The following is a 22,865-nucleotide window of genomic DNA, read 5'->3' as shown; positions in this document are numbered from 1 at the left end:
CTTGGTTCCTGATCCCGGCTTGTGTTGACTATCCTATTGTCTTAGTGATTCTACAGACTTGTCTCATCTTACAGGTTCCACCTGCCTGCAGACTCTGTTTATCACATCAGTAGTATTCCTGAATCCATCTGCTTGCAACTCTACAAGTGACCTGTGCTACTTTGTGCCCGACTCCTCCTGTCTCACCTCCCAGGGGAGTCCGGAATCTCTCCATTGGCCTCCAGCACCCGGTACCTGATACCTCCTCACCTGTTAGAGAAAGTCAGTGAGATACCTCCCTAAATGATACCTCCTCACCTGTTAGAGAAAGTCAGTGAGATACCTCCCTAAATGATACCTCCTCACCTCCTCCTGATCTAAACAGGACTCTCCTCTCTGTAGACACAGATAATAAACTGAGAATTATCTGGACTGTAATGGGATGAATAATGTCTGCACAGAGTTCCTCCCAAGTTCTAGCACCGTAGATCTCTTTTAACCACCTCAGTACGGCACCCTATCTCATTTCACGAAGCCCTAAAATTCCTGGAAAGTATAAATGACCCCTCTTTGGAAAGTAGACAGTCAAAGGTATTTAGTAAGAGGCATGGCGAGTTTCTTTAGGTTGTAATTTTTTTTTTGTCACAATTTTTTGGTAAGCTAAGAAATTATCTATTTTTTTTTTTTCAAAAAGTTGTCATTTTAACAAGTTATTTCTCACACACACAGCATAGGCATGCTTCTAATTACACCCCAAAACAAATTCTGATATGGCTCCTGAGTATAGGTATACCATACGTTTGAGACTTTTTTTACAGCCTAGATGCATAGAGGGGCCCAAAATCCAAGGAGCCTGTTTGGGCTTTCAGGGAGCATAAATCTAACTTCCTGACTACCTATGACATTTTTCGAGCACCAGGACAGTAGAAACACCGAAAAAATGACCCCATTTTGGAAAACAAACTCCAAGGTATTTTCTGAAAGGCATAGTGAGTCTTTTTTTTTTTTTTTTTTTACAACAAAAATGTCAATTAATAACACACAGCATAGTCATACTTAGAATTATACCCTAAACAGCTTCTGCTACTCCTCCTGTATATGGCAATATCATATATGTGAGACTTTTTCACAGCCTAGCCACATAGAGGGACCCAAAAACCAAGGAGCACTTTCAGGTGTTTTAGGGGGATAAATTATGCATCTAACTTCCTGACTACCTATCATAATCTTTGGAAGCCCTGGAGCAAACTCCAAGGAGCCTGTTTGGGCTTTCAAGGAGCATAAATTACATATCTAACTTCCTGACTACCTATGACATTTTTGGAGCACCAGGACAGTAGAAACACCCAAAAAATTACCCCATTTTGGAAAACAAACTCCAAGGTATTTTCTGAAAGGCATAGTGAGTGTTTTTTTTTTTTTTTTACACAAAGTTGTCAATTAATAACACACAGCATAGTCATGCTTATACCCTAAACAGCTTCTGTTACTCCTCCTGTGTATGGCAATACCATATATGTGAGACTTTTTCACAGCCTAGCCACATAGAGGGGCCCAAAATCCAAGGAGCACTTTCAAGCGTTTTAGGGGGATAAATTACATCTAATTTCCTGACTATCTATCATTATTTTGGAGGCCCTGGAGCACAAGGACAGCAGAAATACCCACAAAATGACCACATTTAGGAAAGCAAACTCCCAAACATTTTATTTTCCTATTAGGAGGCATGATGAGTCTTTTGAAGACTCACCATGCCACAAATTTTTGAAAATTGCAGAAATTAAAAATATTGGCAACGATCAGAGACACAGTGACTGGTGTAGAAGTGATCAGGGACACTGACTGGTGTGGTGATGATCGGGGGACACTGATCGATGTGGCGGTGATTGGGGACAATGATTGGTGCGGTATAATGTCTCCATAGTGTAAGTTCCCTTCTACATGGGGCAGGACACCGTCTGCGATCTGCTTGCCCAGCGGAGGATCTGCCAACCGATCCCCGCTGAGCAGACGGATGACAGGTATAGGTCTGCTCCGCTTATGCAGTGTGGACACCGGCCGTTTACACCCAACCGCTATCTGATCTGACCTGCTTAGGCATTCCCTGCAGATTTCGTAGGTTTGCCCACTTCAGAAATAAAGGGTCTATAATTTTTATCATAGGTGTATTTTAAATGATAGAGACAGAATATCAAACTTACAAAATCTGCAGGGGATCAAATGTGTGTGTGTGTATATATATATATATAATTTGTTATTTTTTTTACAATGTTTTCTTTAAATTTTTTTATTTTTATCCTGTCATCATAGCAGTGCATGGTTGTATAAACAATCATTTCTGACAGTTCCCGGCTGCATGGTTCTATATTTAGGATGTATCTGGTCTATAAACCAGAGGCTCTGGATGGACAGTTGGATAAATGGTTCTATATTTAGGATGTATCTGGTCTATAAATCAGAGGCTCTGGATGGACAGTTGGATAAATGGTTCTATATTTAGGATGTATCTGGTCTATAAACCAGAGGCTCTGGATGGACAGTTGGATAAATTGGTCTATATTTAGGATGTATCTGGTCTATAAACCAGAGGCTCTGGATGGACAGTTGGATAAATGGTTCTATATTTAGGATGTATCTGGTCTATAAATCAGAGGCTCTGGATGGACAGTTGGATAAATGGTTCTATATTTAGGATGTATCTGGTCTATAAACCAGAGGCTCTGGATGGACAGTTGGATAAATGGTTCTATATTTAGGATGTATCTGGTCTATAAACCAGAGGCTCTGGATGGACAGTTGGATAAATGGTTCTATATTTAGGATGTATCCGGTCTATAAACCAGAGGCTCTGGATGGACAGTTGGATAAATGGTTCTATATTTAGGATGTATCTGGTCTATGAACCAGAGGCTCTGGATGGACAGTTGGATAAATGGTTCTATATTTAGGATGTATCCGGTCTATAAACCAGAGGCTCTGGATGGACAGTTGGATAAATGGTTCTATATTTAGGATGTATCCGGTCTATAAACCAGAGGCTCTGGATGGACAGTTGGATAAATGGCTCTATATTTAGGATGTATCAGTGTACATATTATAATACTCTATATATTAGTCTGTATAGTAGTATCTGTTGGAGATAAAAGACGTCACAGTGACTATGGAGGAAGAGGACGGACATGACGGGGGGAGGGGGGGGTTACTGGGTGTAAATATAAAATAACATCTTATTACCTGTCTGTTGAAGGGATATCTCCCTCCACTTCCTGCAAGTTTTATTTGCTCTGGGAACTTCCTGTCTTTAGAAGACTTTGGTTTGTAGATTACATCACTTCCTGTCTCTGCGTTCCACTGACAAAGAGTGAGATCACCACCTTGTGGAGAAAATTGAAACTGCAGCTTTATTTTTTTTCTTTTTAATACTAGTGTATTTGGGAAGATTTGGGATCTTCAGAGTGATAGGTTGCAGAGGAAGACGTGTATAAAGGCCTCCAAGTTTATAAGGCTTTAACAGCTTGGTTTTATCTCTTGGCATGTGGGTTCTTTTGGTGCTGTCACTGTCTGTAGATTTTTAAAGAGTTTTTGATTGTAGCGCTACCCCCGTTAGGGCCGATGGATTTTGGGATCTTCCTTCGCATGCACAGCTAGCCAACAAGAATATTTCAGCACTCACTTGGACTTTAGGAACCAGTCCAGGGTGTTTTGTTTTTGGTTTATTTGGGGATGAATTTGGATAGGTAAGGGAAAGCATAGGATGCCTAGAAATGTAACTTGAATAGAAACTGGGAATTTGATACAGTCTTCAAATGCTAAAAGTCACTATGATGTCCTCCTGAAGGATTGACGTGATCAGCTCAACTGGTAACAAAACATTTCAAAGACTGGGTGCAGATGCTGCTTCCGTAGAAACTGCTAATGGACCTGGCTGCTCTTGAATCCCCAGCTAGGAGGTGTAGGGTGGCTTTAACGGCTGTGAGCTGGCTCTAAGCTGCCCCCCAGTTATGGGCAAGCAGAGTATTGAACCTTGCTGCCCCTCTTCTGTCCAAGCTTAGGGTGTGAAGAATGAAGTGTTACCCACTCAGTCCCTCTTGAGTTAATCCTTTAGTCCAGTTGGCTGCTTCATGGGCTTCCTGCTGAACAGGCCCATCTCCTGACTGACAGGGTGCTCCAGCTAAGCTTAGCAGAGACTGGGTAGGGGTGTAAGTCTTCAGTTCTCTCTCTTGATAGTTTCTTCCTTCTGCCCAGGGGCAGAGCTCCCCCAGCACAGGAGTCCTCCCTCCTGGACTCTGCTCCCACAGGGTCAGTCAGGCTCCAGAACATTTATGGCCTGTCTCCCCACCTTTTGGACCGTACCCACCCAGATATTGGAGGAAACCCCATATATATCCAAGCCTAGTCTCCGTTCCACTGTTCTCTAAGTTCTAGAACTCTCCAGCCAGTGCCAGAAGCTGGGTGGAGGTAACAGACTCAGCCCTTGGAGCTCTGAACAGCACAACAACACTTAAAGCTCTTGTCACCCCAACAGTTCATATTCCTGATATGTCCCTGCTGTAGCATATACTTGTATGAGTCTCCTGTTCTCTTTGAATTGCTTCCTTTATGTGAAATCCCTGGCAATCCTGCCAGTCCCTCTGCTTTCCTATTAAAAACTGACAACAATAAGCAGGAGAACACACCGTGGTCAGTTCTCTAGCTATGCTGGGAACTCAGCCTGCCATCCTCCAGTGACCAGACTTGTACTGATATGGGCAGGGTTAAAAAGGACGGGCAGGGAGAGGGAGAGAAGGAAAAGAGAGGGCAGAGAGAAATGGGGCAGGGAGAGGGGGAGCAGGGAGTGAGAGGGGGCAGAGAGAGAGTGAGGGGGAGAGAAAGAGGGCAGAGAGAGAGTGGGGGGCAGGAAGAGAGAAAGGGGGCAGGGAGAGAGAGGGTAGAGAGAGAGAGGGGCACAGAGAAAGAGTGAGAGCAGGGAGAGGGAGAGAGGGCAGTAAAAGAGAAAGAAGGCAAAAAAAGAGAGGGCAGAGGGAGAGAGGGGGTAGGGAGAGAGTGGGGCAGGGAGAGAGAAAGGGGTAGCAGGGGGAGAGAGGGCAGGGAGAGAGAGAGAGAAAGAGAAGGGGTAGAGGGAGAGAGAGGGGGAAGGGGAGAGCAGGAACATAGTGGAGGGGCAGGGGGAGAGAGAAGGCGCAGAGAGAGGGAGAGAGAGGAGGCAGGGAGAGAGAGGCAGGGAAAGAGGGGGGCAGGGAGAAAGAGAGGGGGGAGAGAGAGAGAGGCAGGGATAGAGAGGAGGGACAGGGAGAGTGAGAGGGCAGAAAAAGAGTAAGAAGACAGAGAGAGAGAGGGCAGAGAGAGAGGGGGGCAGGGAGATAGAAAGGGGTAGCAGGGGGAGAGAGGGTAGGGAGAGAGAGAGAGAAGGGGGCAGAGGGAGAGAGAGGGGGCAGGGGGAGAGCAGGAATATTGAGGAGGGGCAGGGAGAGAAAGAAGGGGGCAGGGAGAGTGAGACGGGGGCAGAGAGAGGGAGAGAGAGGAGGCAGGGAGAGAGGGGCAGGGAGAAAGAGAAGGGGGAGAGAGAGAGAGGCAGGGATAGAGAGGAGGGGCAGAAAGAGTGAGAGGGGGCAGGGAGAGAGGGGGCAGGGAAAGAAAAAGAGGACAGAGAGAGAGTGGGCAGGGAGATAAAAAAGGGTGGAAGGGAGAGAGAGAGGAGGGCAGGGGGAGAGAGAAAAGAGGCAGGGGGAGAGAGAGGGGCAGGGAGAGAGAGGGCAGGGAGAGAGTGAATATCGAAAAGTGGGGAGCAGGAAGAGAAAGAGAGGGGAGAAGGGAGAGAGAGAGAAGGCAGAGAGAGAGGGGGCAGGGATAAAGAGGAGGGGGAAGGAGACAGGGCAGAGAGAGAGGGGAGCAGGGAGATAGCGAGAGGGGGCAGGGAGAGAGAGAGGGGGGAGAGAAAGTGGGGAAGAAAAAGAGAGGGGGCAGGGAGAGGGCAGAGAGAGAGGGGGCAGGGGGAGAGAGTGAGAGCCGTGGCAGGGAGAGAGAGAGAGAGGGCAGAAAGAAAGGGGGCAGGGAGTGAGAAAGAAGGGGGCAGGTAAAGAGAAAGTGGGGGGCAAAGAGGGAGGGGTAGGTTCTGGTCAGTGTACACTCACTAGAATGGTCCCAGGGGCTCACTGGTTCAGTCAACGGCTTCTCTTTCAATGTGGCTGTTGGCTTCACAGACGGAGCACACAGACAGGGAGAGAGGGGCGGATGAAGGGATATTTGACAGTCCACCCCTGGTGTCACCCATCTGGTGGGTCGCATGAATGGGGTAACCCAATGTCCCCAATTTCAATGGTTCAGGCTGCGTGTAAATTGATCTAAAAACTATTGCTGTTCTCTTACTGGTTCCTAGAGGAGAAGGGAGGAAGGGGAGAGGCACGTGCATTAGTTCCCAGCCACCACACCAGTCCAAGTGTCACTAGACCAATGTTCGCCATCAGCAGTATTACTGATCATCTCCACACCAGTTCTGGTGTCTTCAGACTATCGCAAGCTAGCAACAGTCGACAGTTGTATGTAAAAAAAAAATAAAATAAATATTTTATCTCCTTTTTTAATTTTCCACTTGTAGCAAAAAAGGTGACCTTCAAAAGACTCACCATACCTCTAATCAAATATGTTGTGCCTCAAAACACAACATAGTCACAAAATTAGATTCCTAATTTATGTCCCTTGAAGCTTAGCGTGTTCCTTGGATTTTGGACCTCTCTATGCGACTAGATGGCAAAAAAGTGTCACATATGTGGTATTCCCATACTAAGGAGGAATAGCAGAATGTAATTCTAAGTATGCCCATGATGTGTGAAAAATATCTTATCGACAGTTGTATGTAAAAAAAAAAAAAACTATTTTATCTCCTTTCTTAATGTTCCACTTGCGGCAAAAAAAGGTGATATTCAAAATTCTCACCGTACCTCTAATCAAATATGTTGGAAGGTCTAATTTGCAAAATGGGATCATTTATTGGGTGTTTCTCCTATTCTGGAACTTCAGGGACTCAAGAAAATACGTAGTAAGGAAATTAGATGTGTAATTTATGCCCCTAGAAAGCTGGAAGGTGCTCCTTGGATTTTGGGTCCCTATAGGCATATAGACATCAAAAAAGTCCCAAAAACATGTGGTATCCCCATACTGGGAAGTAAAAGATTGTGTTTCGGGGTACAACTGTAAGTATACCCATGCTGTGTGTGGAAAATAAGTAGTTAAAATTACAACTTTGTGAAATAAAATCAAATTTTATTTACTTTCTTCATTTTCCAAAAAAGTGTGGTAAAAAATGTACAATTTCAAAACACTCACCGTGCCTTCTACTAAATACCTTGGACTGTCTACTTTCCAAAAAGAGGTCATTTTGGGGGTGTTTGTACTGTTCTGGCATTTTAGGGCCCCAAGAATTGATACACAGAAGGCCGTTGGTACATTAGGAATGATCAATTTTCAAAAATGGAGACTCTCACTAAACTTTCACACGTACAAAACAATATACATGCATTTGCTTTTTTTTTCGACAAACAAATGTAACAAAATACATGTTGGCATAAATTTATGAAGAAATATTATTTATTTGCACAGTTTTAGAACAGAAACGAAAGAAAACTCTTTTCTTTTTCAAAATTTTCAGTCTCTTTTCCTTTATATAGTAAACATGGCGAAGAAATACAACCAAAATAAATCTATTAAAAATGACATATAATTAATTTGGGTACAGTGTTGCATGAACAAGCAATTGTCAGTCAAACTATCAGTTCAAAAAAAGGAAAAATGGCCTGGACAGGAATGGGGGTTTAACCACTTCCGAACTGCCCGCCGCAGTTTTATACGTCGGTACTGACGTTAAATACCAGTGTTATGGCAGCAGATAGCTGCCATAACCCCGGCATTTTCTTACAGGGCGGGCGGTCCTCTTTCACATAAAAGTGGTCCCAGTGGCGGATTCCCTGCGGGATCAATTTTATGGGCGGCGGGAGAGGTGCCGACCGTCGTTTTTCCCGCTCACCGGAGCCGTCGGTAGCGGGGAGAACGGTCCGGTCCTCTCAGGTGCTGTGCAGGAAGTCGAGTGAGGGCAAGATGGCCCCCACTCGACTCTATGGCCTTGGAGGACTGGAGCAACGCCATACATCACTTCATCCCAAGGGCCATTTTTTTTCATACTAAAAAAAAAAGACGTTCATTTATTTTTTTGCTTTTAAGTGTAAATGTGAGGTCTTTTTGACCCCAGATCTCACATTAAAGAGGACCTGTCATGACAATTTCTATTACAAGGGATGTTTACATTCCATGTAATAGGAATAAACGTGATCAAAATTTTCTTTTTTTTAAAGGGATAGTGTAAAAATAAAAAAGGTAAAATAAATAAGAAGAAAAAATTTAAAGCATCCTGTTCCTCTGAGCTTGCGCGCAGAAGCGAACGCATACGCAAGTCACGCCCACATATGTAAACGGTGTTCAAACCAAACATGTGAGGTACTGCTGCGATCGTTAGAGCGAGAGCAAAAATTCTAGCCCTAGACCTCCTCTATAACCCTAAACTGGTTTAAAATGTCACCTATGGAGATTTTTAAGTACCAATGTTTGTCGCCATTCCACGATCGCGTGCAATTTTGAAGTGTGACATGTTGGGTATCTATTCACTGAGCCTAACATTATCTTTCACATTATAGAAAATGTATCTATCTATACAGTTTTCTTATTTTTTATTTAAAAAAACTGTATTTTTTCCCAAAAAATTGCGTTTGTAAGACTGCTGTGACAAAGTATTGTGTCGTGTGCGTCTTGCGTGTTTCGTCATCAGTAGACGTCATTAGGGCCTCTGATGAGGAAACGCGTAAGCTGCACACGACACGACGCAAGCACGCTATGCTGCGGCCATCTTTGTTCATCCATCTACAGGTTTGCATACATGTAAATGTGTATCTGGCTGTTTTTTTCATGCAATACATTTTCCATAAGAACTACTACACTATGTGAGTGCTTCTTGCCTCTGAGGGAGGTACGATTGCCTGTTGGTGTGCAATCTGCCTAGTGTTGGAGAAGAGGAAAACCGATTGCTGGCTTTGTGAGGATACAGAGTCAATCCGGTCTTATTGCAGATTGAGTTCATGGGCTTTCCACATACTCGTTTTGACCACTCTATAAATTTGGGGGTCATTACTTTCTAGTAGGCAGGATTTTCTCCTGACACACAGTGGTGACGTGTGCTTTCAAGATTCACAGCATTTGGTGTGGAGATTGCCTCTTCTATTAATGGAAATTCCTTTATTGGACTGAGCAATTTAATGCTATAGGCGCTCCACCCTGCTGTTTACTACAACAAAAGTGAGTACACCACTAAGTGAAAATGTCCAAATTGGGCCCAATTAGCCATTTTCCCTCCCCAGCTTCATGTGACTCGTTAGTGTTACAAGGTCTCAGGTGTGAATGGGGAGCAGGTGTGCTAAATTTGGGGTTATCGCTCTCACTCTCTCATACTGGTCACTGGAAGTTCAACATCGAACCTCATGGCAAAGAACTCTCTGAGGATCTGTAAAAATAATTGTTGCTCTACATAAAGATGGCCTAGGCTATAAGAGGATTGCCAAGACCCTGAAACTGAGCTGCAGCATGGTGGCCAAGACCATACAGTGGTTTAACCAGACAGTTTACACTCAGAACAAGCTATGCCATGGTCGAAGTTAAGTGCACGTGCTCAGCGTCATATCCAGAGGTTGTCTTTGGGAAATAGACATATGAATGCTGCCAGCATTGCTGCAGAGGTTGAAGGGGTGGGGGGTCAGCCTGTCAGTGCTCAGACCATACGCCGTGCACTGCATCAAGTTGGTCTGCATTGCTGTCATCCCAGAAAAAATCCTCTTCTAAAGATGATGCACAAGAAAGCCTACAGTTTGCTGAAGACAAACAGACCAAGGACATGGATTACTGGAACCATGTTCTGTGGTCTGATGTGGCCAAGATAAATTTATTTGGTTCAGATGGTGTCAAGTGTGTGTGTGTCTTGCCTACAGTTAAGCATGGTGGTGGGAGTGTCATGGTCTGGGGCTGCATGAGTGCTGTTGGCACTGGGGAGCTACAGTTCATTGAGGGAACCATGAATGCCAACATGTACTGTGACATACTGAAGCAGAGCATGATCCCCTCCCTTCAGAGACTGGGCCGCAGGGCAGTATTCCAACATGATAACGACCCCAAACACACCTCCAAGATGACCACTGCCTTGCTAAAGAAGCTGAGGGTAAAGGTGATGGACTGGCCAAGCTTGTCTCCATACCTAAACCCTATTGAACATCTGTGGGGCATCCTCAAACAGAAGGTGGAGGAGCGCAAGGTCTCTAACATCCACCAGCTTGGTGATGTCATCATGGAGGAGGGGAAGAGGACTCCAGTGACAACATGTGAAGCTCTGGTGAACTCCATGCCCAAGAGGGTTAAGGCAGTGCTGGAAAATAATGGTGGCCACACAAAATATTGACACTTTTGGCCCAATTTGGACATTTTCACTTAGGGGTGTACTCACTTTTGTTGCCAGCAGTTTAGATGGTTTAATGGTTGTGTGTTGAGTTATTTTGAGGGGACAGCAAATTTACACTGTTATACAAGCTGTACACTCACTACTTTACCCTTTTATTTGGGTGCAGCGTCGCACGACCGCACAATTGTCAGTTAAAGTAACGCAGTGCCGAATCGCAAAATATGGCCTGGTCATTAAGGGGGTAAAACCTTCCGGTCCAGAAGTGGTTAAAATATTTCCCGCACTCTGAACACGAATAGGAACACTCAACCGTGTGAATCTTCTAGTGTATAAGAAGTGAAATTTTATGACTGAAACATCTCCCACACTCTTAACATGAATCGGGACGCTCACCTGTGTGAATTTTCTGATGTGTGCGAAGGTTTCCTTTCTGAATGAAAGATTTTCCACACTCTGAACACGAATAAGGACGCTCACTTGTGTGAGTTTTCTGGTGTTGAAGGAGGTTTCCTTTCTGAGTGAAACATTTTCCACACTCCGAACATGAATAGGGACGCTCACCTGTATGAATTCTCTGATGTGCAAAAAGGCCTCCTTTCTGAAGGAAACATTTCCCACACTCTGAACAAGAATAGGGAAGCTCCCCCGTGTGAGTTTTCTGGTGTCTAAAAAAACTTATTTTATGATTGAATTGTTTCCCGCACTCTGAACATGAATAGAGACCTTCACCAATGTGACTTTTCTGATGTTCAAGAAGGAATCTTTTCTGAGTGAAACATTTCCCGCACTCTGAACATGAAAAGGGAAGTCCCCCCGTGTGAATTCTCTGATGTGCACGAAGGTGTCCTTTCTGAGTAAAACATTTCCCGCACTTTGAACATGAATAGGGATGCTCACCCGTGTGAATTCTCTGATGTGTAACAAGACCACCTTTCTCAGTGAAAGATTTTCCGCACTTTGTACATGAAAAGGGACGTTCACGCGTGTGCATCTTCTGGTGTTTAAGAAGTAAGCCTTGCCGAGAAAAACATTTCCCGCACTCTGAACATGAATAAGGAAGCTCGCCCGTGTGAATTCTCTGATGTTCAAGAAGTAAAGATTTCTTAGTGAAACATTTTCCGCACTCTGAACATAAATAGGGACGCTCACCTGTGTGAATTCTCTGATGTATAAGAAGGGTTCCTTTCTTAGTGAAACATTTCCCGCACTCTGAACAAGAAAATGGATGCTCACCCATGTGAATACTCTGATGTGAAAGAAGGTCTCTGTTATCAACAAAGCATTTCCCACACTCTGAACATGAATACGGACGCTCACTTGTGTGAGTTTTCTGGTGTTGAAGAAGGTTTCCTTTCTGAGTGAAACATCTCCCACACTCTAAACATGAAAAAGGACGCTCACCTGTATGAATTCTCTGATGTGCAAGAAGGCCTCCTTTCTGAAGGAAACATTTCCCACACTCTGAACATGAATAGGGACGCTCCCCTGTGTGAATTCTCAGATGTGTACGAAGGTGTGTGTTCAGAATAAAACATTTCCCGCACACTGAACATGAATAGGGACGCTCACCTGTGTGAATTCTCTGGTGTCTTAAAAAACTTTTTTTATGATTGAATTGTTTCCCACACTCTGAACATGAATAAGGACGTTCACCCGTGTGAGTTCTCTGATGTTCAAGGAAGATTATTTTCTGAATGAAACGTTTCCCGCACTCTGAACATGAATAGGAACGCTCCCTTTCATGACGGCTCTGGTGTTTAAGAAAATTTCCTTTATGATTGAATTGTTTCCCGCACTCTGAACATGAATAGGGACGTTCACTCCAGTGACTTCTCTGATGTTCAAGAAGGACTGTTTTCTGAATGAAGCCTTTCCCGCACTCTGAACATGAATATGGAGGCTTGCTCATGTGATCTTTCTTGTGTCTAAAAAGTGCTCTGTATTCTGTGAAACATTTCCCACACATTGGACATGACAATGCCCACCCTTCTGTGTGAACTACTTCATAGCTTAACAAAGAAGACTCATTGGAACTAAATAGATCTGTAAAAGTATCTGTACTGTGAGGTCCTATAATCTTGGTGTGTGATCCGTCAGAAGATTCCTCAGGATTAGAGGGATCCATTGATCCCCCCAATTGGTAAAGTGCGGGATGTATATTTGGAGTAACGGGATTTACTCCTGGAGAATATTGTACAATGTTATCTTCTGCTTTATAATCTGGAGATAAAATAAGACGTTCCTCAGAGGTATTCCGGACATTGGGTCCACCTGTCCAAAAGAAATTTCACAATAAATGTTATTTTTTAAACTTTAAATTGAGAAATCATATATGTTGGTCCCGCACTAAATGTGTTCTAAGAGTTCTGGCATGGAAATTGGGTACAATTAGAAGAGAAAAATACGAATACAAACCAGATAAAAGAACAATACATACAAGTACCATTTTTTTGTACATTGATAGCATTATTACTTTACGAAAGCAGGTGGACCTTTCATATGGTGTACAGTATTTCCTCCTCATTTGTTGGGAACATGACGTTATATTGCGGAATGGAGATGGACCTTTCATATGGTGTACAGTATCTTCTCCTCATTTGTTGGGAACATGACGTTATATTGAGGAATGGAGATGGACCTTTCATATGGTGTACAGTATCTCCACCTCATTTGTTGGGAACATGACGTTATATTGAGGAATGGAGTTGGACCTTTCATATGGTGTCCAGTATCTCCTCCTCATTTGTTGGGAACATGACGTTATATTGAGGAATGGAGATGGACCTTTCATATGGTGTACAGTATCTCCTCCTCATTTGTTGGGAACAAGACGTTATATTGAGGAATGGAGATGGACCTTTCATATGGTGTCCAGTATCTCCTCCTCATTTGTTGGGAACATGACGTTATATTGAGGAATGGAGATGGACCTTTCATATGGTGTACAGTATCTCCTCCTCATTTGTTGGGAACATGACGTTATATTGAGGAATGGAGATGGACCTTTCATATGGTGTCCAGTATCTCCTCATTTGTTGGGAACATGACGTTATATTGAGGAATGGAGATGGACCTTTCATATGGTGTACAGTATCTCCACCTCATTTGTTGGGAACATGACGTTATATTGAGGAATGGAGATGGACCTTTCATATGGTGTACAGTATCTCCTCCTCATTTGTTGGGAACATGACATTATATAGAGGAAAGGAGATGGACCTTTCATATGGTGTACAGTATCTCCTCCTCATTTGTTGGGAACATGACGTTATATTGAGGAATGGAGATGGACCTTTCATATGGTGTACAGTATCTCCACCTCATTTGTTGGGAACATGACGTTATATTGAGGAATGGAGATGGACCTTTCATATGGTGTACAGTATCTCCACCTCATTTGTTGGGAACATGACGTTATATTGAGGAATGGAGATGGACCTTTCATATGGTGTATACAGTATCTCCTCCTCATTTGTTGGGAACATGACGTTATATTGAGGAATGGAGATGGACCTTTCATATGGTGTACAGTATCTCCTCCTCATTTGTTGGGAACATGACATTATATAGAGGAAAGGAGATGGACCTTTCATATGGTGTACAGTATCTCCTCCTCATTTGTTGGGAACATGACGTTATATTGAGGAATGGAGATGGACCTTTCATATGGTGTCCAGTATCTCCTCCTCATTTGTTGGGAACATTGGGTAAAGTGATAAATATGATACCTTCTTCCTATGAGGACTAGAGATTATGCTTTCATATGGTATACAATATAAAAAATACATTGGGCAGTTGGGTAGATACGTTGATGATGTTCTTTCTGTCAGCAGTTAAGAATTCTCAGTCTTTCCTGTACAGAAGGATATGATGTTCTTTATTTTGAACATGGGCAGCACAGATTGCGCATATTTGAGGGAAAAAAATGTTTCACCTCTGTATACAGAAGAGGTGTTTTGTTTTAAGAGTTGTAAAGATGGGGAATAGTCAGGTTCTCGATGACTCAGTATATTACCGAAAAAATTATAGGAAGTGTTTCCGATTACAAAAATAGTAATTCTTGTATGACGTTAACTGATTGACTTTTGGGATCAGGAAGAATTCTGTTTAACCTGAAGGAAAACTGGGCCGAGATTTATTCTGCCTTCCTCTGGATCAACTGTTACTTGAATGTTTTTACTTATTTTGCCCTTTGGGAGAATTTGATGGACACATATCTTTTCTGAAGGGACAATGTATATACATACTGTAGTTTATAGGAGGGATGAGGTTAGCATTTACAGCAATAAAGGATTTGCTTCAAACTCTGGCTGTATATGTTAGCTGAGCAGGCGAATTGATTAGCTTATTTGCCTGTCTGCCGAAATGAACCCCGGGCCACTATGACATTTTTTTTTTTGCGTGACTTTGATAGACATACTGTATATGTTTCCTCAACTATGCAACAATGTAAACACATACTTTATACACAAAAGTAACATTTAAATTTAAACAGTTTCTACATTTATTGTTTTTGTTACTTACTTGTGTCCATATGTAGAGAAGATTCCTCCAGTTTAATTTTCATAATCATCTCCTCCTCCTCCATAGACTGCTGATCTCCACTCACCAACGTCTCTTCATCTTCCTCTTTAACCTCAACTTTGATGTCTTTCGGTTGTTCACCCTAAACCCAAATATGATAGAATACATTTGTAAAAAAGGAATAAGAGATTACATACTTTTAAACAATCTCAAAGTTTAGAATTATTTTGGAGTTCTATGTCTGAGTCCCATTTACCTGATCATGACGTGAATAGTTGTGATCTTCCTTTATGGAATTCCATGAGTACAGAGGACCTCCATGCTTCATAGACTGCCCATCTCCCCTCACCGACGTCTCTTCTGATTCCACTGTATTTTCAACTTTGATGTCTTCTGATTCCTCTTTATTTTCAACTTTGATTTCTTTCAGTTCTTCACCCTAAACCCCAAAGATGACAGAATACATTTATAAAAAGGATCAAAAGATTACATGGAAGAATGTCCTCTTACAGCTTAGAATTCTTTTGGTGCTCCAATTGCTTAGTCCCATCTACCTGATAAGGTTGTGCATAGTTGTGATCTTCCTGTGTGGAATCCCGGGAATACAGAGGACAGGGACATCTCTCTGGTGGGTTCCCATTACTGGATCCATCTGTAGGAAACACACACACTGACTGAATACATTGTTTCTATGTGTTTATCAGATGATGGGGGATCTAGGTGGATCCTCCGTACTGCTCTCTCTTTACAATAAAGTCTCCTCTTACCCGGTGATGTGAGGGGCGGCTGATTCTCCATCATGACGTCCTTGTAGAGATCCTTGTGTCCTTCTAAATACTCCCACTCCTCCATGGAGAAATAGACAGTGACATCCTGACACCTTATAGGAACCTGACACGCACAATGATACAGTCACCATCCAGACACATCCCTTGTCTGTTACTGGATAATGTCCCAGAATTCCCGGCACCGCTCACCTCTCCTTTCAGCAGCTCATTATCTTGTTGGTGACTTCTAGAACCTTCTTGGCACGCCTACCTCTGTTTTCAGGCAGTGAGGTGAAGGCACTGTGATGGGTGATGTACTGTGAAGAAAACTGTTGGGTGGTAATGGGCCGATTGGATAATTGACTTACTTTTTAAAATTCCTGTGTAAAGAGAGAAAGTGAGAAAGTAACAATTATCACCACAAACTTCCCAGAATCCTCCTTACCTCTTCCTGATCTAAACAGGACTCTCCTCTCTGTAGATGGATAATAAACTGAGAATTATTCTCGGACTATACGGAGGATAAATAATGTCTGCAAAGAGTTCTTCATAGTTCTAGCACTGAGGATCTCTTTTAACCACCAGTTACTGTATATATATATATATATATATATATATATATATATATATTTACAATATATATTTTTATTTTACAATTTTTATTACTGCCTGTCATCAGAGCAGTGCAGTGTTACCATAGTAACACTGCACTACTCTAGTTAAGTGACTGGTATTTTTTTTCTGCATTCTTGAAGCCATTGTGATCAGCTGTGACTTGCTACAGCTATCACATGGTACAGGTAGGGGGAGCTTGACCCTGTTGCATGTGATCGCCGTGACCAATTACAGAGATCACAGTAGTTCTGAATGGCCGCATCATCAGCAGCCATCTTTACTACTGGACATGTGATCGCTGTAATTGGTCACAGGGATCACATGGTACCAAGGCGGAGCACCGCCACTCAGTACTCAGAACACTGATCCACTGTTTTTACTGTACCCCAGGGCCAATGCATGCCCCATTGGGCACACAGGAGGTGCAGAACTGAGAGTACTTATGGGTACGTTCTCTCAGAACGGCGCTTATGTACAGTGGGAAGTGGTTAAAGAACAACCCTTACAAAAATCTTTTATTTGACAGTTGGATATATGGTTCTATATTTAGGATGTATCTGGTCTATAAACCAGAGGCTCTGGATGGACAGTTGGATAAATGGTTCTATATTTAGGATGTTTTCGGTCTATAAACCAGAGGCTCTGGATGGACAGTTATCATGTGTGTATCATCATCTGTTGGAGATAAAAGACGTCACAGTGACTATAAAGGAAGAGGACGGAACATGACAGGGGGGGGGGGGTTACTGGGTATAAATATAAAATTACATCTTATTACCTCCTCTTCTGACGGTTGAAGGAATATCTCCCTCCACTTCCTGCAAGTTCTCCTTGCTCTGAGAACTTGCTGTCTTTTTAAGACTTGTAAGGTTTGTAGATGACATCACTTCCTGTCTCTGCGTTCCACTGACAATGAGTGAGATCACCACCTTGTGGAGAAAATTAAAGCTGCAGCTTTTCTTTTCTTTTTTTTTTTAATACTTTTGACGGATACTTCCTAATATCACATGCAATTAAAAAGTCAAACAATGTAAACAATATAATTAAAATTGAATTAAAAATGGAAATACAACATTGTTTTTGAAAAATGATATCTTTACTTTTTGCCATATTTGTGGAACAAAATTTGGTATATAATTTTTTTCAGAAAAAATGTTGTCTTAGGAGGTCATTTTAGATATTTTGCTTTGACATTTACGTGTCAGTGGGATAAAATGACCCTCATGGCTCATGTTAGTGGAATTCAACAAGTGCCATTGTTGGTGTCAGTGGGATAAAATGAGCCTCTCGGTGTATTTGGGAAGATCTGGGATCGTGAGAGTGATAGGTTGCAGAGGAAGACGTGTATAAAGGCCTCCAAGTTTATCAGGCTTTTCCAGCTTTTGCTTGTTTTATCTCTCGGCATGTGGGTTCTTTTCTGTCCTGTCACTATCTGTAGATTTTTAAAGAGTTTTTATTTTTCCATTGTGCGCTACCCCCCGTAAGGGCCAATGGCATCAGGAATTTTTCAGCACTCGCTCAGACTTTAAGCACCAGGCCAGGGTGTTTTGTTTTTATTAGGGGATGAACTTGGACAGGTAAGGGAAAGCATAGGATGCCTAGAACTGTAACTTGCAGGGAGCAGACTGGCAACTTTCAGCCCAGGGGGCAGTTGGGGGGAGCTGGTCAAGCTTGGTTGGAGCTGGCAGGGGGAGGAGAGTCTCCAGTGGGGCATTAAACTGGCCTCTGCTCAGACACCGCTTACACCATTCCATAAAAAAACATGTAACAGGCGCATTAGCCACACAGTAGAGCAAAGTCCATAAATGGTCCATGTGAAACTTAAATGAAGGAAGGGGGGGGGGGGGGGAGTCCAACATATAGGGCTGCCGTCCAGAAACCGATAGGCCAGGGGTTCCACCAAGCTGAAGACAAAAAAAGAGAGGGAGGCGCCTCTAAGTGCAGACCATAAAACACATTTAATAGATAAAATTATGCACTCACATCTGTGCATAGATAAGAGCAAATAAAGAGACTCTCCTGGGAACTCCAAGACTGGTCAATGGGGGACGAAATCATCCGGTCCGTGCTGTCACCCCGCGGGGACTGGTCTCCTCTTCACCGTTGCCGGCAATAACGGCGGAGCAGGAGCGAGAGCGAGGCTCTGAAGTCCGAGGATGGAAAACAAGGCTTGGCCAGCAGTAGCATATGGATGACGTCACTTGAAATGCGACGCGTTTCTGAGCGTGCGTGCTGATGTTTTCCATCCTCGGACTTCAGAGCCTCGCTCTCGCTCCTGCTCCGCCGTTATTGCCGGCAACGGTGAAGAGGAGACCAGTCCCCGCGGGATGACAGCACGGACCGGATGATTTCTTCCCCCCCCATTGACCAGTCTTGGAGTTCCCAGGAGGGTCTTTTTATTTGCTTTTATCTACCCTGATAGCACAGATGTGAGTGCATACTTTTATCTATTAAATGTGTTTTATGGTCTGCACTTAGAGGCGCCTCCCTCTCTTTTTTTTTTTTTTTGTTTACACCATTCCATGCTGGGGGGAAGGAAGGAGGCCTGTCCTTGTCTTCAACCCACACTCAGTAGGTCAGCGGCAGGGACTTGTTACTTCTCTTCACCAGGAATCCTTTAGGCATGTCTTTAACAGAAGCGGTGCAGCCTTTTTACGGGGCATCAGAGCGGCCCAGGGGGCAATTGCCCCCCTGCCCCCTGGCCCAGTCCTTCCCTGGTAATTTGCATACAAACTGGGGACTTGATACTGTCTCCGGCCGCTATAACTCACTATGATGTTCTTATGAAGGATTTGCAGATCAGCTGAACTGGTAACAAAACGTTCCAAACACTGGGTGCAGATGTTTCTTCCATAGAAAACGCATCTGGCTGCTCCTGAATATCCAGCTAGAGGTGTAGAGTGGCTTTACCGGCTGGGAGCTGTCACTCAGTCCCTCTTGAGTTAATTCTGAAGTCCAGTTGGCTGCTGCACAAGCTTCCTGCCAAACGGCCCAGATCCTGACTGTCAGCATGCGCTAGCTAAGCTTAGCTGAGGCTGGGTAGGGATGTGAGTCTTTAGCTTACTAGTTTCCTCCGTCTATCCCCGGGCACAACCCCCCCAGCACAGGGGTCCCCTTGGACCCTGGACTCTGCTCCCTCAAGATCAGGCTCCAGAATATTTATGGCCTGTTTCCCCACCTTGTGGGCTATATCCACCCAGGGATTGGGGGAGACTCCATAAATATTTAGGCCTAGTCTCAGTTCCTCTGCCCTCTAAGTTCTAGAACCCTCCAGCCAGTTTCAGAAGCCAGGGGGAGGTAACAGAGGAAAAAAAACAAATTCTCCTGTGCTCAAAAGTAATGTGAATTTCTATGGCTCCAGGTAAATGCACAGACCTTGCTTCCCTCCTAGGGTCATGGGATAACCACTGAAAACACTGTAGAAAAAACGAAAAGAGGGTGCACCCAACTTGCGCATTACCAAAGTGGTGTTTGTTGGTGTAAAAAGAAAAGAAATATACTCACAAACAAGTTAATCATAAAAAAATTTCAAATCCACAATGGACACAAGGAGACCATGTCCAGCATGCTGGAGGACCTTCCCAATGGCTGACGCATTTCGAGGGGAGACCCTCTTTTTCGCAAAGCTGATCGGCTAGGTAATGCGCAAGCTGGGTGCGCCCTCGTTTTCTGGTGACACTTGGATGGAGGTAACAGAGTCTCAGCCTTTAGAGCTCTTAACAGAACAACAACAATTAACCCCAACTCCTCTGCCTATAGAGGAGCTAAAACTACATTTTCCTTCTCTGTATACTGGAGGGTGCTACATAATGAAAAGCGTTCATAATGAGCACAGGAGGTGTATAGAAATGGGAACCCCCTGGAAGATTGGGGGAACCCTCATAATGAGCACAGTAGGTGTGTGGAAATAGGAACCCCTGGAGGACCCCTCATAAAGAGCCTAAGAGGTGTGTGGAAATGGGAACACCCTGGAGGACTGGAGGAACCCTCATAATGAGCACAGAAGGTGTGTGGAAATGGGAACCCCCTGGAGGACTGGGGGAACTCTCATAATGAGCCCAGGAGGTGTGTGGAAATGGGAAGCCCCTGGAGGACGGGGGGGGGGAACCCTCATAATGAGCATAGAAGGTGTGTGGAATTGGGAACACCCTGGAGGACTGGAGGAACCCTCATATTAAGCGTAGGAGGTGTGTGGAGTTTAGAACCGACTGGAGGAACCCTCATAATGGGAACAGGAGGTGTGCAGAGTTGGAAATCCCCTGGAGCACTTGGGAAACCCTCATAATGAGCACAGGAGGTGTGCGGAGCCAGAATGCAGGGATGGTGGGATGGGGTAACCCAATGTTAAGAGGCTAACCACAGATAATATATGTCCCTAATTTTGTCCCTGTTTAGGAAACCGCATCAACGGTTCTGGCTGCATGTAAATCTACCTAGGAACTATTGCTGTTATCTCACTGGTTCCTACAGAAGGAGAAGGGAGGAAGGAGAGGTGCTTGCATTACCACCCAGTTGCTCCCAGCCACCATACCAGTCCAAGTGTCACCAGACCAGTTGGCCTCTGTCATAGTGTCGTAGTGATGTTACACATACCCCGTATTGCTGTTATGGGCCCAGGTTCTTTAGGAATACGCCAAGACTCCACATACACCTCTTGAATATATTCAGACCAGGCTCTGAGCAGTTGGATCAACTTTTACTGTAAATTTGGCCCATGTCTGACATGCAACGTCTTTTTGCTAACTAAACCTAACTGTGGCTGCCCCAGGTTACCTGCACAGGTAAAGTCTCTTTGGGAAAAGTAAATACATGGAAATGCTCAAACTGAGAAGTCTATGTTCTTGGGGAATCCCAGTGATTTGGCATTCTAGAGCGGAGAATAGGTCCCAGCAAGTCTCTGCACATATCCCTTGTTGCAATTTTTCCCCCTTAAGGTCCAGGAACTCTTCCCTTTACTCTTAAAAATGGGGTGATTTTTGTGGCTGTTTCTATTGTACTGGTACTCCAGGGCCTCCAAACACAATATAGTCAAAAAATGACATGCCTAATTTATGCCCCTTGAAGCTTAAGGTGCTCCTTGGACTTTGGTCCCTTCTATGCGACTAGACTTCACACAAAAGTATCACATATGTGGTATCCCCATACTTAAGAGGATTAGCAGAATGTAATTCTAAGTATGCCCATGCTGTGTGAAAAATGTATTTTCGACAGTTGTATGTAAAAAAAAAAGTTGTATGTAAAAAAAAAAAAAGAAAATTTGTATCTTCTTTCTTCATTTTCCACTTGTGGCAAATAGGGTGACTCAACAATCCTCTAACTAAATATGTCGCTGAGTCTACTTTGCAAAATGGGGTAATTTGTTGGGTGTTTCTCCTATCCTGGCACTTCAGGGCCTCAAGAAATGTGATAGGTAGTCAGGAAATTAGATGCATAACTTATGCCCATAGAAAGCCTGAAGGTGCTCCTTGGGTTGTGGGTGCCTCTATGCTTATAGGCAGCAAAAAGTTCCAGACATGTGGTATCTCCATACTGGGGGGGGGGGGGGAGTAAAAGATTGTGTTTTGGGGTGTGATTGTAAGTATGCCCATACTTTGTATGAGAAATAATTGGTTAAAACGACAACTTTGTGAAAAAAAATAACATTTTATTTACTTTCTTCATTTTCCAAAAAATTGTGGTGAAAAATAACAACTTAAAAAAAACTCACAATGCCTCTTACTAAATACCTTGGACTGTCTATTTTCTAAAAAAAAAGGTCTTTTTGGGTGTTCTAACTTTTACTCCAGAGCCTCTGGTTTATAGACGAGATACATCCTCAATATAGAACCATTTATCCAACTGTCCATCCAGAGCCTCTGGTTTATAGACCGGATACATCCTAAATATAGAGCCATTTATCCAACTGTCCATCCAGGGCCTCTGGTTTATAGACCAGATACATCCTAAATATAGAACCATTTATCCAACTGTCCATCCAGAGCCTCTGGTTTATAGACCAGATACATCCTAAATATAGAACCATTTATCCAACTGTCCATCCAGAGCCTCTGGTTTATAGACCAGATACATCCTAAATATAAAACCATTTATCCAACCGTCCATCCAGAGCCTCTGGTTTATAGACCAGATACATCCTAAATATAGAACCATTTATCCAACTGTCCATCCAGAGCCTCTGGTTTATAGACCAGATACATCCTAAATATAAAACCATTTATCCAACCGTCCATCCAGAGCCTCTGGTTTATAGACCAGATACATCCTAAATATAAAGCCATTTATCCAACTGTACATGCACAACCACACAATTGTCAGTTAAAGTAACGCAGCGCCGTAATAGCAAAAAATGGCCTGGTTAGGAAGGGGGGGGGGGGGAGGGGGTAAACCTTTCCGGAGGTCAAGTAGTTATATAGTAAAACATGGTGAAAAAACACAACCAAAAGAAAGCTCCGTCTATCATAAAAATGATAAAAAAAATTGATTTGGGTACA

The 22,865-nt window shown here is 43.5% G+C and overlaps 2 protein-coding genes across 2 annotated transcripts in view; both read right to left on the bottom strand.

Annotated features, from left to right (window-relative positions):
* LOC309564412 (uncharacterized protein) overlaps positions 1 to 22,865 on the bottom strand; it is a 1,531,146-nt gene that overhangs the window by 484,018 nt on the left and 1,024,263 nt on the right.
* LOC309563457 (uncharacterized protein) lies at positions 10,741 to 20,942 on the bottom strand (the record flags this gene model as incomplete). Its single annotated transcript, XM_082267848.1, has 4 exons — positions 10,741 to 12,739; positions 14,993 to 15,134; positions 15,249 to 15,431; positions 20,880 to 20,942. 4 exons carry the CDS (start codon positions 20,940 to 20,942, stop codon positions 10,839 to 10,841), a joined length of 2,289 nt encoding a protein of 762 aa, XP_082123974.1. The 3' UTR covers positions 10,741 to 10,838.

This window comes from Pelophylax lessonae (assembly GCF_965119305.1).
Source record: "Pelophylax lessonae genome assembly, chromosome: 9".
Lineage (NCBI taxonomy): Eukaryota > Metazoa > Chordata > Amphibia > Anura > Ranidae > Pelophylax > Pelophylax lessonae.
Note: the sequence above shows the minus strand (reverse complement) of the source record. Positions and strands in the feature narration are given on the sequence as shown.